This window comes from Asterias amurensis, chromosome 12, assembly GCF_032118995.1.
Source record: "Asterias amurensis chromosome 12, ASM3211899v1".
Classification (NCBI taxonomy): domain Eukaryota; kingdom Metazoa; phylum Echinodermata; class Asteroidea; order Forcipulatida; family Asteriidae; genus Asterias; species Asterias amurensis.
Genome location: NC_092659.1, coordinates 2,519,195 through 2,535,522, shown reverse-complemented (window position 1 = coordinate 2,535,522; position 16,328 = coordinate 2,519,195). Strand labels below are relative to the sequence as shown.

General features: G+C 37.5%; 1 protein-coding gene across 2 annotated transcripts in view; it reads right to left on the bottom strand.

Moving 5' to 3' along the window:
- Positions 1-16,328, bottom strand: part of LOC139944971 (uncharacterized) — an 86,586-nt gene that overhangs the window by 39,412 nt on the left and 30,846 nt on the right. For both annotated transcript variants that reach the window (XM_071942170.1, XM_071942171.1), the window contains exons 46-69: positions 15,733-15,988; positions 15,082-15,236; positions 14,432-14,563; positions 13,678-13,884; positions 13,475-13,517; positions 12,855-13,006; positions 11,593-11,730; positions 11,134-11,392; positions 10,595-10,755; positions 10,007-10,135; positions 9,384-9,588; positions 8,602-8,822; positions 8,133-8,252; positions 7,200-7,412; positions 6,853-6,892; positions 6,529-6,705; positions 5,605-5,771; positions 4,614-4,733; positions 4,403-4,492; positions 3,677-3,816; positions 2,584-2,746; positions 2,301-2,371; positions 1,917-2,071; positions 1,036-1,243 (exon numbers count right to left, since the gene is read on the bottom strand). In XM_071942170.1, the coding sequence (XP_071798271.1) occupies positions 1,036-1,243; positions 1,917-2,071; positions 2,301-2,371; positions 2,584-2,746; positions 3,677-3,816; positions 4,403-4,492; positions 4,614-4,733; positions 5,605-5,771; positions 6,529-6,705; positions 6,853-6,892; positions 7,200-7,412; positions 8,133-8,252; positions 8,602-8,822; positions 9,384-9,588; positions 10,007-10,135; positions 10,595-10,755; positions 11,134-11,392; positions 11,593-11,730; positions 12,855-13,006; positions 13,475-13,517; positions 13,678-13,884; positions 14,432-14,563; positions 15,082-15,236; positions 15,733-15,988 (3,722 nt within the window). The remainder of the gene's footprint in view (positions 1-1,035; positions 1,244-1,916; positions 2,072-2,300; positions 2,372-2,583; positions 2,747-3,676; positions 3,817-4,402; positions 4,493-4,613; positions 4,734-5,604; positions 5,772-6,528; positions 6,706-6,852; positions 6,893-7,199; positions 7,413-8,132; positions 8,253-8,601; positions 8,823-9,383; positions 9,589-10,006; positions 10,136-10,594; positions 10,756-11,133; positions 11,393-11,592; positions 11,731-12,854; positions 13,007-13,474; positions 13,518-13,677; positions 13,885-14,431; positions 14,564-15,081; positions 15,237-15,732; positions 15,989-16,328) is intronic.

Here is a 16,328-nt window from a genome sequence, read left to right as displayed (position 1 = left end):
CCAATAGAATGTAAAATCTAATGTTTATTTCGAGTAGAACAAAAGACAATTATAACCAAATCTGAACTTGAACCTGTTCTAGAGAGGAGCTTTCTTGTATGCTTTTTGGGAGTGAATTCCATAGTTTAGGAGATACAACTTAGACCTTTTGCCCATATATGCTTTAGTGTAAAAAACAAAATCCAGTTTGAATGTAAAATCTAATAATAATTTTGTGTCGAATAAAAGACAATTTACCAGAAGTGGACTTGAACCTGCAACCTCTTTTTTAAAGTGTCGGCACTCTGCTAACTGGAGCTATCTAGCCCTGTGGCGACAGTCTTTGTAGTAAACCGTGGCCAAGTGGTTAGACTGCATGACTTGCAATCAAACTTGTGGGTTCGAATCCCCCGGCTAACCACTGATTTCACAATGACTAAAATAAATATTATCGTGTAGTAACTGTATCACAATTTCTTGATATGTGTAATTTATAATCATAGACGTTAAACCAATGTCTGTATGAGAGAGATTGGCTGTTGCCAGCTTGGTGTTTATATCCCCTTGTGGTATTTTGCCGAGTTCCCTTGATGGGAAGATCATCTAAACTTAAACAAAAGTGTGTGTTGCTCCCAATTTAGGTTGGAGGTTGTCCTAATACATGCTTAATATCTCATCTGATGATAGAAAACACAATCTAAACAGACCCCTGAATTGATGAGGTCACGCACGGTTTACTACATTTCTGAAATGTTGTAAACTTGGTCATATATTTCCGACAGTTGAGGAGAGACAATGAAAATACATTTTTTTAACAAAGTGGTTATTAAGGTGGGACATCTAACAATAAAACTTTATTATCAAAACCTTAAAACCCAAACTTAAAAAAAAACCTGTTGTTAAATTTGGCACTTGATAATCAAATAAATTCAGTTGATTTGCGCCAATAAAGTCGCTAGAAAGAAACAATCACCAACGACGCACAGAAACCCCCCCCCCCCTCAAACTGACAGATTTCTTTCCAACAGGGAGTTGGTAAAACTTTAGGGAACTTACCACAGGTGTGGAGTAGTCCATGACCTCTGGCGGAGACGTGTCGGGCTCCTTGGTGTGAACTTCGAAGATGTTTTTATGAATAGCGTTGGCTTGATAGCGCCAGAGGTCCTTCTTGAATAAGGTCTTCCTCCCGAACCAAGGGATCTTCAGTGTGACTTTACCTGTCAGCCGGATTATCAAGGGGATCATCACTATGTCCATCTTGAGACTGAGGATAAAATACACAGATTTGGATATTAAAGACACAGACTTAGAAATTAAAGACAAAAAACCTATATGTCCAGAGCTCTGAATGAGATGACCCTAACCGTACTCGCAACAGTTTTTATCCCGGTTCAATTTAATAGGTTGTTGAATAACTAGTGTGTTCTGTGGTTTGCTACTTTTTACTGCTGATGAATTGTTTGCATATTATGCGCGACTTTTGTAAATTCGTTAGTGGTACAGCCTATACGTGATTTAAGTATTTACATATATTTTTGTAATTTTAATGTTTTTAGACTTGCAAACCGAAATGAATTTCACTGTATAGCCCATGTGTGTATACATATATATCTTTGACAATAAAACACAGACTATTGACTATACTAAATCTGGAAAACTAGACATCTTCCTTCTGGCTGGCAAAATCTCCTCACTCCTTTTCCAGGCCACTACTAAAAAGGCATATGGGCAAAGGGCTTTTCAGTTTGCATCTCCTGAACTATGGAATTCACTCCCTAATACAATAATTTTTGTATTCATCAACATTCCTGGTTTTTCACTCTGGACTTTCAAAAATCACTTTGAGACTGCACTGTTATTTTGTGCTAAATACACAAACTGTGCATTATTATTAGTATTATTAGTACTATCTGAATCTGAACACGTCAATGACTTACCCAACATCTAGCGGGAATTTACTAAAGATTAATTCTGCAGTTGTAGGAAAGCTTGTGTGTAAGACGTCTGCCTTGAGTTCCAGCTCACCATACAATATGAAGCCAGCTGTAACACGTGCAGTAACATAGGAACCAACCATTGGTATTATACCACCCTGTACGGATACAAAAATTGAAGTTATCATACAATTTGGTCAATATCCCCTTTGGAAATGTTACTGAATAAGGGAATTAATGTGCGGTGAAGAGACGCACACAGGTTCAGCACTCATACACGTAAGAGAACATCTTTTGTACTTTCTAATGTTCTTGTATTGAAGCAATCCCCATTGGTTTTGTACACAAATGACTAATGAGGTCCTCTGAATTTAAAACATACATTACCTTGGCAGTCATTGACACAAGGGCCACAGATATGGGTATCTTCATGTCGAAAAACCCACCGGCTTCAATGTCTAAAGACAGTGAAAAACAAAATTACATTACAAATTACCAAAACCACAGCTGTAGTCATTTTTGTAATGTGAAAATGTCAGCCTATTGTTAAAATCTATTTTGTGTTTGGTTATGAAAAACTGCAAAATTATGCTTGGTAACGAGACTTTTATTTTAGTAAAAGAATTGAAGAGGCTGGAAGGAACAAGTTTTTGTTCGAAGAGATACTTACAAAATTCTAAGTAGATGAATCCACCAAGCACAGTCCAATACTTATTTTTGAAGAAAACTACTTCCCTCCGTGGAAATGGGACTTCTCCGCTCAGAACGATGTCAAATTGACTGAACGCATTTTCTCCATTGCCGTTGACAAAGACGTCTATGAACTCGCTCACCTTTTGTAAAAAAAATTTAAAAATAAAACTAATATTTATTTCGTACTACTCTTCGCAAGATATAATGTAGACAGAATTTTACATAGAAAAGCGAACAAAATTAGCACAGAGGATCACCGTGGTCAAGTGGTTAGACTGCAGGACTTGCAATCACAAGGTTGTGGGTTTGAATCCCCCAGCTAACCGCTGATTTCACAATGACTAGAATAAATATTGTCGTCTAGTTACTGAATCACAATTTCTTGATTTGTGCAACTCATAATCACAGACGTTAAACCAAGGTTTGTGAGAGAGATTGGTTGTTGCCAGCTTGGTGTTTATATCCCCTTGTGGGAGTTTGCCGAGTTCCCTTGATGGGAAGATCATCTAAACAAACAAACAAGGGAAAATAATTAATCTTTGTATAAAGAAAGAAGGGTATGAGGCTGTCAGATTCAGCCAAAGCTTGTAGAAGACAGCCTCTAGACAAACAAACTACAAAAAGGCAAGACAAACAGGTATGACAATAAAACATAAAGAACCCAGACTTAAGGCCCGGTCACACAGGCCCCGATAACGAGAACGATAACGAGAACGATAAAAATGCACGCCCTCGATTAGTTAAAATGCTCCATGCAGAATACGCCCACGCTCGTTCAACCAATCAAGGGCGTGCATTTTTATCGTTCTCGTTTTTGTTCTCGTTGTCGGGGCCTGTGTGACCGGGCCTTTTGTTGCTATGAGGGAAAATGTAAAAACTAGCAGAACTTAAAATAAATACATTCAAAAATCACTTACATTCAAAAATCACATTAACAAAGTTTACACAATACATACATGTTATAGAACATAGTAAAAAATAACTTTATTACTTTGATATTTAAAGCTTCATCTGGAAGCGGCTCATGTCTTTGAAATTCTCGATAGAAGAAATAAATCAAGATTACTTACAAAGGTTCGATAAAGAGATCGCAGATCTTTCATGAGTTGGACGACAGTAAAAGGGTCGATGTTTTGTAGATCCAACATTGCCTCTAGCTCCCCTATCGTCATGTTTGCAATCCGATTACCAAGAGCATCAAGACCTTTCACTTTAAAATATTTTAAGAAAACAAACAATGAATGACTAAACTTGCATTAAATACTTCATCCCTGCCGTTAATCATCTCAGTTCTCTTTAATTATCAACATCCAAACGCCGTTAGTCAGCAACAATGAAAAAAATAAAAGATAAAATAAGAATAATAATAACTAAAATAATCAATGTTTAAAGGATTCGGGTACTTTTTGTTACACAAACACAAGGTCCACAGATTTACATTAAACTTACACCGTTTGAAGATAATGATAGTAGAAAGCTTACCTTAAAGTATTACTTGCTGAGGTGCTGTAGTTTGTGAGAAATAAGTAAAACAATGTCACGAAAATACGATTAACATGCTAAAAATAATTGTTGTATCCCAAAACAATATTATTTTCGTGACTTGCTAATTTACTCCTTTCCCAAAAACTACAGCCCCTTATCAGCAAATAATATTTTAAGGGAAGCTTCTACCATCAATATCTTCAAACTGTGTGAGGTTAATGTAAATCTGTGGACATTGTGTTTTTTGTCCTACAAAAAGTACCCAGACCCTTTAAGGGCCACAAGTAAAATAGAAAGAATGAAAAGCTTACATGTTAGTCCACCGCCGATGATCAGATCACCCTGCCAGGCGCCCGAGTCAGCTCCAGGGGTCAAGCTGAGGTCAAACAAACTGGCTCCTCCTGTCGTTCACAAAAAAAAAAAAAAAAAAATAATTGACTGAATTTCTATGAGCTTAAATCCAATTCATACTGTTTTGTAATATCAAGTGATAAAATAATATAATCTCCTTAATTTGTTTACCAGACGTTACTGCGATGGAAACGTCTCTCCTTTTTCTTGATGGAACTGGTGTATTGTCCTCGTTCCCAAATATCAAGGTGCCCAAAGCTCGACGACTTTCAGTACCAGATCCAGCTACCCCTGGTACGAAAACAAATACAGAAACAAAATGTTTACTCACGTTCAATCTTGTAAATATCATCAAAATTTTTGGTGAAAGGTAAAACTAGCTGTTACCTGAAACCCTGAAGTTAGCAACGTTCGACTATCGACAACACATTTTTAATCTTTCTGACTTTCAAAAACTCAATGTCAAAACATTCTGACTTGAGTTGTAGTTTAAAAATTTTAGAGCCAAAAACACCTTTTTTAAAATCCAAAACACCCTGTAAATTATAACTTAACTTCAACTTCAAGTAAGATTTGAAACATCGCATTGTTGAAGTATAACTGTGATAGGTGTTCAGTAACATCAAAATGAATATCTCTTTGAGTGTAGTTCTTATTGAGACAATCAGAACATACTTATTAAAACGTTAAGTAGTTAACCACTGGTGACCTGTCACCACAAAATGAGCCGAAAGTTGGAATTAATTTGTTATAGCTATTGCCATTTCTGAATTCTGCAGATCAAGAGCTTTTTTGTTTTCAAAACCAACAATTCTCAGAAGAGATTTCCACATGATGTTACCGCTACACTTAAGGGTAGATGCGTAACATAATCTACAGTTGAGTGTATAACTCATTAGTTCAACTTGGAAATTACTGTCTTTCCAAACTGAAAGATAGCATGAAGTGCAACAAAACATTGGCTAGCTGAATATATGTTGTCTTTCAATTTACAAAAACATTTTCCAGTTTAGAAAAATCACATTGGTAACACAATTTGTTGTTAGCTTAGCAAACTGATGCTGTACTCGATAATGTTGCAAGCACTAAATAATGCCTGTATATTTTGTAAAATAATTATACAAAAATGTGACCAGCCGTCGTTTGTTGTTCGTAAACTCACTTGGCGGTACATTCTTTTCTGGCTGAAGTTTCATCAGGATGTTCTCCTCTGAGGAAAGTGTTGGCGAATCTGACTGAAGAATTTTCCTGAAATATTCCAGAGCTTTATCGAGTGAGCTGGTGGTGAAGTCGTCCATGTTGCCTTCCTCCTCTTCCAAATCATTGGTTCTATGATGGAACAAAGTTTATGAATAAGTCTTTGCATGAAGTTGTTCTAGACCATGTGAACTTTGAAGTGTGACCTTGTATAATCTGTGAGTATTCTGGCTGGCACAATACTGCACGGGTCATACGGGCAAGTTGACATTTTGTGTCACAATTTCCACATAAATCCAAAATTATGAAAGTAAAAGCTGGACAAGTTTTGAGATGCGCCCCCTTTCATCACATCAAAGGTTGATAAGAATTAGACAATCTCCATAAAATAATCTATACGATTTTATAATTTCTTCAATTAGGCTATGTACAAATCCTGCCTGCAGGAAGTCCAGGCTCTGTGGCTCTTTTGTAACAGGTGTTGTCACAGGTCACATCGTCTACACTTTGATACCTTTGAAGAGGGTGTGGCATCTGAACATAATCTTGGACTTGTTACTTTACAATAATATTACAAGCAACTATACAGACGAGTGATAATGAAAAAATAAGTCTGGAAAGGGAGAGTTTTAAGCGATGTTTTGAATTCAGTAAGTGAACAAGATGACGTATTCGATAAGGACAGCCTTGTAAGTCATGGTGGCTGCTTGATTCGTGTACTGTGGAAAGATCATTTTTTATATAATCTGTCTTTTAGCAATACAAAGATATTTTTAACGTCACAGATGGACTCATGGGGGCGCTCTATATTGCATCTCAACAAAATAAAAATGTTTCTAAATGTATAGTCTGTCTAGCCACAGCAGGTAAAACGATATTTTGAACGTACAGATCATCCACATTTCTTCTCTCCCTTCTGCTACTGCTTCCTTCCTGGCCACATTGTGAAGCAGAGAACATAGTGTCTTGAAGAACCACAATGGGATCAGTGCATCTCCCTTGCCAGCACACAGCGAGGTCGAGGTCAACATCATAGACAGACGTATGGGGGCGCTCTATATTATATCTAGAGAAAGCAACCAAAAAGCAATAGAATGTTTGGTGATTTCAGAATATTGTTAGTATATTCTTAAACAAATAAAAACGGTAAACATATAAATGAACAGCTATTTACAGTACTTTTTATTTCAAGAAAAGAGAAATGTCACCTTACCTGATTTTCACATTACCGATATTTTTCTCCTGGGAATGAGCTGAAAGTTCAAGTAAAGCAAATAAAAAAACAAAGTTAGAATCTTTCTGTCGTTATCCTTTTATGAGAGTATGGAAATAAATGTATTCTTGAATCGAATTTCTGAAATACTCGGGAGATTACTGAAACTTTCTTGTTCCCTTTTCTGTTTCATGTTTGTTCTTTGACCCTTTTCCCCACATAACATAAATTGAATGTGAATAATTATATTGTGACGCTAAAAGAGCTACTAGCCATTATCGGACAAACTTTGTTCCATACAGCTATCTTTTTGAGAGTGCAATAAAAAGGCATTCAGATTGACTTACTTTGCAATGTTTCTATGTTTAACACTTCACTGTGACTCCATTCCTCAAAACCGAAGGAGAATCTACCGGCACATACATCGAGTTTCACCCACACTGAGAATGACCTTTGAACTATGTCCAGGTCAAGGGTCAAGCAGCAACCAACCCCGAGACATGATTCATCCAGAGAACAATAAGACGCAATGGCCGACGGAATAGAGAGCGAACCACAACCTGAGATAAACACAGTTAGCAGAAGACGATCAGAGCATACTGATCGAAATGTCGAGTTGAAACCAACGGTTCTTTGCAGAACCACCCCAACTCATTAGAGATAGTCATTACATGGTGTTACCGCAAACCTTTCTATATCGTATTTCCACCATGCAAAGTTTCAAATCCTACTTACAGTTAGCATTGTTTGTTGATTTTTCTCTCTACAGAAATACAGAAATGAGTTTCAGTCTAAGGTTTAAGCTGTTTGCACTTTAAGACTATGTATAGACACTATTGGTATTTACTCAAAATAATTGTTATCATAACAACTTGTTTGGTAACAAGCAATGGAGAGCTGTTGAAAGTATAACACATTGTGAGAAACGGCTCCCTCTGAAGTAACGTTGTGTTCAAGAAAGAAGTAATTTTTCACAAAAATTGTTAAAACTTATTTTGAGCCCTCAGAATTAGATTTTGTGGTCTCGAAATGAAGCATCTGAAAGCACACAACTTCGTGTGACAAAGGTGTTGTTTCTTTCATTATTATCTCACAACTTCGACGACCAATTGAGTTCAAATTTTCACAGGTTTGTTATTTTATGCATATGTTGAGATACACAAAGTAAGAAGACTGGTTTTTGGCAATTACCAATAGTGTCCAGTGTATTTAACGGAGAAGTAGACGCATGTCACTTTTTGTTTACGTATTTCAGTTTGCCTTTCCTTGGGATAGTTTACCTGAGGTCGTAGGTGTAATCTGTTCTGGTGGACCACTACATGACTGAGGTAGAAGGACATCTGTGCTAACACCCAGGCGGTTAACCACCAGACTGCTCGCATAATCTGTGACACTACCACCTTTGAAAAAAAAAAAAAATGAAGTGCGTAGTTAGACATGGAGTTTTAATAAATGTACCACCAATGTTGTGTAAGGAGTAGGGGTAGATGACCTTAGCTTTCGATTCAAACCGGACCTTCTTGCATAAAACAAGTACAAACAATCACATAGGTGGGAAAAATATAGATGGAAGAAAACTTTAATGGAAGATATGTTTGATCGGAATGTTATTCTATAAAAATATAAAGAGTTTCTTTTCAATGTCATCGGATTTTGCTTCGAGAATGTTTTCCATTTTGGAAAGACGCTTAAAGACAGAACACAAATCTTAGAATGAGGCTTACAGACAGATTAAACAATTTAACTAACCAAGATCCTGAGGCCACTCCAGTGTCCCCATCACATCACAAAAAGGAATGGGTGCCATGAAGCCATCTAAGATGACGATGTCAGGAGCGCATAATCCAGCAATGCAGAATTTAACAGAGAGTGACAACACAAAGTTCCGATTGTTTGATGTCTTGTCAATGGTGAATGAAATCGAGACTACATCACTTAGTGATTCTCTGATCTGCTTGCCCCACTTATAACTACAAGAAAAACCAATTAAAGATGTGTATTATTAAAATCATTGCATGGTTGAATGGTACAACAGAAACTCTGGCAGGCTATTTTTTCGCTTTAAGAATTGATGTGAGCTTCGGACTATTACTAATAAATTGATGTAGCACAATTTGTTTCTGTAGCTTGTGTCACACCTGTAAGGCATTTGTAACAAAATTGTTTTGGCTTTAGACTGGGCCCGGCTAAAGACAGGTACCTGCCATTCAGATCCAGTGATTTCATTGGATACAATAACTCATTAGATAACCGTGCAGTGACATGAGCTTTCCATACATGCCCTATCACGTCCGCCATAGAATTTGTATCTCTATGTGAAATGAATGTAGGTCAAAGGTGCAAGTACACGCCAGCTGGAGGTCGGTCTTTGGCGTTATTCACGAAGTGTGACGTCAGATGTTCAGGTTAAGGATTTAACAGCACAATTGTGCATAAAATATTCTTTTTGCATTCAGTGGGAACATTAAGTCATGATCTCACCAAAATGTAGGAGTGACCTTGTGATTAGGGTATAAATTGACATTATGTACCTTAAGAGTGTGATATTGAAACTCCAGTTCTCAAAGCCTACACTCGCAGTCAGTTCACATGGGTCTACAGTCAACCACGCCCGTAGAGTCTGAGTCGTACTGCCTATGTCTGCTGATAAACAACACTCCACCCCGAGGCATGTATCCGAATACTGGCAAACTCCTCCTGATGGAAGAGCAGGTAGTACAGGCAGATGGGGACACACTGGAAATAGAAAAGCAAAAGTGTGACAAGTTGTATAAGAACTCAATATAAACCAAAAGGTAAACTGACTGGGAAAAATTTAAAATGTTTAAAATTTGGGGGTTGAACAAAGAATTGACTAGAGTGGGATTCGAACCAACGACCTCCGGATTAACGTGCCGGTGCTCTACCAAGTGACCTATCTAGCCCTATATTGGCGGTCTCCCTTAACAATCTTCAGAAATTTTTGTTTAAGTCCCACTAAACTGTGCGTCCTATTGTCGATAAAAAGGTAACAAGTTTTGAATTAGATACAAAGTCTCCTACAAAAATGCATTGGAACTTCGAAAAGGTAGAATAGCTTAGGCCTAGTACAAATCACATACAGACTTGACTAACTTTTCACTGAATATCTCCTAAAAGTTATTGAAAACCTTACCAGTGGAGCTACTCGTCTGTTCTGCAAGGCACGGAGAGGCCGAAACTAGACGTGTTGGTAGTCCCAGACCTTGTGCAAGAACGTCTAATCCGGTATCTAAATTGCCCAGATGGGAACTCGAAGTCAATCCTAGAAGAACACAAAATGAAAGAAAATTGTTGTCAAAAGATGCTAGCTCAAGTCATACATCATAAGAGGTTGGGAAGGACGCTATTTTTTGCTATGTATGTCGTACAACAGCTTACTAAATTAAGAGTTGTTACATATTTCCAGGTCTTGAAACTAAAGTCCTGGCTTTAAATTATAAACCTGTATCACGCTGTCAACATCTTGTTCATATCCCATGTTTTACTAAAAGAAGTGAATGCTAACATTCATTGCGCAAACATGGCACTAGGCAATTATTTCGTCCAGCCTCAGTTTGGTTACAATAAGTTGGAATGGAGTAAAAACAAGATGACCACACCGTGATAAAGGTCTTTTGACGATGATGACAACTGGTTAAAAATACAGATTAGAGTGTGTAAATAATATGTAATTAAAATACATTTCCACCATCACTGTTAACAGAGAAGTTTATGTCTTTACCTGGTAATTTTCTCCATGAGATGGATCCATTGGAATAGCACTGAGGGAGTGGAGATATTGATTCATCCAGTAGAACGATTCGACCTGTGCAGACATCACTCACACATGCATCCATAGATAGACTCGATGATATCCTACCATCAGAAAGTTCCAACTTGAATCTATAAAGCAAAACAGTATATATACATGTGGTTTTATTTTAAGACACTCTCTAAATGCAAAAGAGTGAAAAGGCACTCTTTGAAGACCCATATGAGGGACAACTCTTTTTCGAGTTGTTTTCCACTCTTTTACATTGAAGTTTGCATCTTTTTGAGTGATTTTTCACTCTGTCCTGGAGTGAAACCCCTCGAAAAGAGTGAAAAAATCACCACTCTTTTTAAAGAGCCAAGTGGGGGACAACTCGAAACGTAAAGAGTGGCGTTTTTCACTCTTTAACATTAAGAGAGCACGTTTTGCAGTTTATGCATTAGTTTTTTTTTACTGATGAGCAATTTTCTGTATTTAACACTTGGGCAAAAAAGAGGTAGTATTCTTACAGGAGTGATACAAAGTTTCCGATGGTGATCTCCTTATCGACACCAATGTCCAACTGTGACAGTGATTTACTGTACTTCCAGTTACCAAACTGTAACTTCAGCTGACCAAGGCAAGGGTCAACCACCATTGAGGCACTGAAGCTGTGGTCAAGTGGTCCTAGGTTCACATCAATGCAGCACTTTATTCCAAAACAGGACTCCAGGATTCCACAGTGCGCAATTGGGTCGAGGTTGCCAGGAAGCTGCATGTCTGGACAATCTGAAACAGGAATTACTCATAATTGTATTGTCATATCGTGGAATTTTTTACATTGCTGATGAAGTTTTATAAATACAGGCTAAATTAAGGTATTTACAATTACTAACAGTAACCCATGAACTGTCAATAAGATTAAGGACATCTAATAATTTTCCTTTGGTTAACAACTTATTTGAAAGCCAGTTATAATGAAAATTTACTTCTGTAAGACTGGATCCCACTCGGGTTTACACACGGATCACCATTGAAGAAGTCAGGGTCGATGCCTAGTTGATTTAAGAGTAACTCAGTTGCTCCCTGTACGATTTGTCCGGACACTGTTTGTACGAAACCGTCAACTGTAAACACAGAAAAGAAATGTGAAAATTGTTAAAGCGTCAAAGACAATGCTGTAATGAAATATCAGTTATGCTTGCTTGGCTTGAAAAGTTAGTTTATTCGAACAAGGCATCTTTCACCTGAGCAATGAGAATTCTTCTTTTGGTTAGAGGCACTTGGGTCGATTTCACAAAGAGTTAGGACTAGTCATAACTTAGGACTAGTCCTAGGAGATATTAAAAACGTATGGCTAGTCCTAAGTTGAGACGAGTAACTCGTCCTAAGTCGAGATAAGACTAGTATTTACTCTTTGTGAAATCCACCCCTGGACACGTTTGGTAATGGTCAAACACCAATATCCTAACTTGGTCTATCCCAACATATGCCTAAAAGAACAACTCCGTGAAAATTTGGACTCAATATTGGTTGTCGAAGTTGCAAGAGAATGATGAAAGCAAACTACCCTTAGTGCACTAATTTGTGTGCTTTCAGATGCCTGAAAAGGCTTCAGGTGTAAAGTATTATAATATTTGATTGAGAATTAACGTCTTTTGTAAAAAACTATTACTTCAAAGGAAGCCTTTTTTCAAAATGTTTTATACTGTTAAAAACTCTTCATTGCTTGTTTCGGAGTAAGTTTTTACACCAACTTTGAACAAAATTGTCCAGTGCCCTTGAAGAAATATAGTTTACTTAATGCCTGTAAAAAGTAGAAATCGTTAAATCAAGCTTGTTGGTGAATGATTGTCTGACAGTGCACGGTCATAAATTTTATACAACTTTACACAACATCAAACAAATTTTATTTATTTCATTTATTTATTTCCTCAAAACCTTCCAACATGGAGTAGATACAAAATATTTATAAAAAGTACATCAAAAATACAAAAAAGGGACATAAACACGCAAATGAAGAAACAGGATAACCCTGACACTCTCGGACGACCCCCATACCATCCTGACAAGAAACAGAGGGATTGTCAGAACGATTTGAGTAGCAGACCGAGAGTATCAAGGTCATCACATTCAAGAAACTGATTACGAAAACTGATTACGAAACAATGCTGTATTAAAGATATATTTTGTTATGAACTTAATTGAATTTTTTTAAAGTGACTTTTTAGTGAACCGAGTACAAACTTACCCGAGAAGGTATAACTGCTGAAGTCTTGGTTGCAAACTGGGATTGGTATGGTCTGCACAATTTCGATGTCGGTACAAAGTTCATCGACGCAGTATTCTAGAGTCATGTCTACTTGAAACTCCATGGACTCATCGAGTTTGGTGATGGAATATCTAAAAGACAAACGGCAATAATTATGAGTGAATTTTTTTATATTTATTGAATATCATTAATCAAGAAATAAAAAAGAAACATTTAAATCAATCTAGTCTTATTTTACAATCTTGTGGTCAATAAATGTTAAATTTGCACCAGGGATTAGAGAGTGGACACTATTGGAAATTAATCAAAATAGTTATTAGCATAAAACCCTTCTTGGTGACGAGTAACAGGGAGAGGTTGATGGTATAAAATAACTTGGGTGTAACAATGCCTACAATGTCTGTCTATATGTCTGTCCCAAATTAGTTCATTAATCAAATCAGAATGCCCTTTTTTTTCTTTTTCTTTTTAAATGTCTTTGAGATTTTTTTGATGCAGAATCGGTTTTTACATTTTTAATAATTTAAGTTTAACGTGTGTGTAAATATCCTGCAATGCAACCTTTCAAATTTTACAAGAGCTAGTTGTTGAACACTTACCTAAGTGTCATTCCAGGAGCAACTGAAACCATCGTCTCTTCACCTATAATTAGAAAAAGGACTTTTCGTTAAAAAACTCTTTTTTAAACACCTTTCGAACGAACAGTTTGACTTAGAAGTAAAAATTGAATTCACAGAGTAAACACTGGCAAATTAAACATAAATACAAAATCTGAAGCACGGCCATGCTATCATTGTCTTACCCCACTCATATGTAAAGACCGATCCATGAAACATCCAAGTCTCGAGACCTAACGTGAAGGTGAGGTCACAGGGGTCAAACTTAAACCACGCTGTGGCCGAGACATCAGCTATCTTCAGATCCAAGTCGAGGCAACATCGGAGCTCTGTGCAGAATTCCCCAACGATTGAGCAGTCGCCAAGGATACCAGTTGCACTTGAACAAACATCTTTGGAGGAATAGAACATCATTTGGATTAGTTTACAAAAACATTATACCATTTTTGGAAAGAATAGTTGACCGGAGCGGCATTTGAATCAGCGACCTCACTATTAACGTGTCGAGTTATACAGCCCCCTTTTTACACGGTCTCCCTAATTTGTCAGTTAATTTGTTTGTGGGTACCAGTCAGAAGCCATTTAACATGTAACTGCCGTTCACAGCCAGGGAAACGGCTCCCTCTGAAGTGACGTAGTTTTCGAGAAAGAAGACATTTTTCACGACTTCGATTTTGAGACCTCAAAATTAGATTTTGGGGTCTTGAAATCAATCACCTGAAAGCACACAACTTGTGCGACAAGAGTGTTTTTCCCCATTATTCTCTCGCAACTTCGACGACCAATGGAGTTTGAGTTCAAATTTCACAGGTTTGTTACTTTATGCATATGTTGAGATACACCAAGTTATGAGACTGGTCTTTGACAATTACCAAAGGTGCCCGGTGCCTTTAGAGTATTTCTCATACAACTCTAATTTAACATAAATCCTCAACATACCTTGTCTGTGATTAGAGCATGCCTTCCCTGATAGGAAGCTGTCTAGATTCAGGTGTCGGATTGCTGCATCGATAGCAAATTGTCCGATATTGCCGCCAAGATATCCAAGAAATCCTGATACAGTGCCATCTCCTGAATAAATAGCGTTTAAATTGGATCTTGAATAACCATGAATAAATGTTAAAGAAATGTCACCGAAACTTCAACGTGACTTTGTGAGTGGTTGGCTGTGTACGTGGAAGATTCATCTACAGAGTTGATTTTTCACAAACCTGTTGACATCTTTCAGGATTTTCCCCTTGTTGATTGCTCGTTTAATGTCTTATTTATACACCTAAAGGGATTGTCCCTTGGGATAGTGATTTGCATCGCTTTTGGGCAATCCCTAGACATCTATTTTTTTCTCATTGTTTTTGTAATATTTCTTTTAAACCTTCGTTTTCTGTTATTGTTGCTGTATGATTTGGATGTTTTTAAAAGCCTAAACGAATAAATAAATAAATAAATAAATAAATACAGATAAAACGCTTAGAATAAACATGTGGAGATTATACAAAAAACAAAACGTAGTACACAGTTCCGTTAAACAATGTTTATTATAGTCAATTTGTTGTTAATGCTTTGACACAAGTTAAACTAAAAACACTAACCGGGAAGAGCAAAAGAATCTTCAGTGTTGCACAGCGGGATCGGAAGACGGCTGCCCTCAAACACAGTCACAGTGTTACATGCCCCATCCAAACAGAAGACCAGCTGTAAATTCAGCTCAAACTGCTTGTCTACAGTAATCTTGTCAACACGCCACCTTTGTTAAAGATGAAGGAACAAAACACGTTCATAGAAAATACACCTCTTCTTCTCGAGCAGCAAACAAGCAGAAACATAAATCGAAAAAGTTAGAAGACGGAATTGACATTTGACAGCGTTTAATTCGAAACCAAGATCAAACTAGACTCAAGGGTCGATCCTACATTGGGTGCTTTCGATTTGCTTCCCCGGGTCAACCCGGCGGTGCTCACTCCGGTGAGCCTCCGAAAAGAGCTAATCGAACGATAACTTGCCCTCACGTGGTGACGTCACGGGCCAGCCCCAAGTATGACCCGTTCCAGAAGCAGGACACTTGGGGCTGACCAGGGTGAGCCCCTGGAATGACTTCAAAGCTATTCGAACGTACCAGGGGCAGACCGGGTCGACCAGGGGAAGCTAATCGAACACACCTAATATTTAGTCTAAAATCCCCCTCCAAGTATATAGATACTAACAGCCTCTTTGAGGGCAAACAAAGGTTTTGTGATAGTTACCTCACACTCAGCACGCTGTTAACAACTTCCACCCTGTAGTCACCCATAGCATAGTGGAATAAGGTGATGCTTTGCTCCCAGTTCTCAAAACCGATGGACAGCTTGAAGTTGCAGGGATCCAAGATGAGCCATGCATTGACTGTACGTGTCACGATCTTAAAGTCCATCTCCAGACAGCATTTAATGCCAAGGCAGGACTCGGTGAGGGAACATGAGAGGAAATCAGGAAGCTGTTCGAGATCGACACCTGGACAACCTTCAGAAGGAAAGCCAAATATTAATCGATTTTAATAATGATAGGTGTCAAGATGTTTTTTCTTCTTCATTTCACAACAGAAAAGGCAATTTCAATGAAAAAGGGTCACCTGGTGACGTAAAAAAGAAGTGGGCTAAGGCCGAGTAAAAAATAAAACATGTATAGCGTCCGGGTTTCTCAAAAAAGGAGGGGCTTTTAATTTTTTAATTTTTTATTTCAAGATGGCCGCCATTCTTTTTAAAATGTCAAATATCAATTGTTTTTGAAAACACACAATACATAAATGAAACATTTTGGAAAAGACATTCAGATTGTTTAAGCTCAGATCGTTTAAAATAAC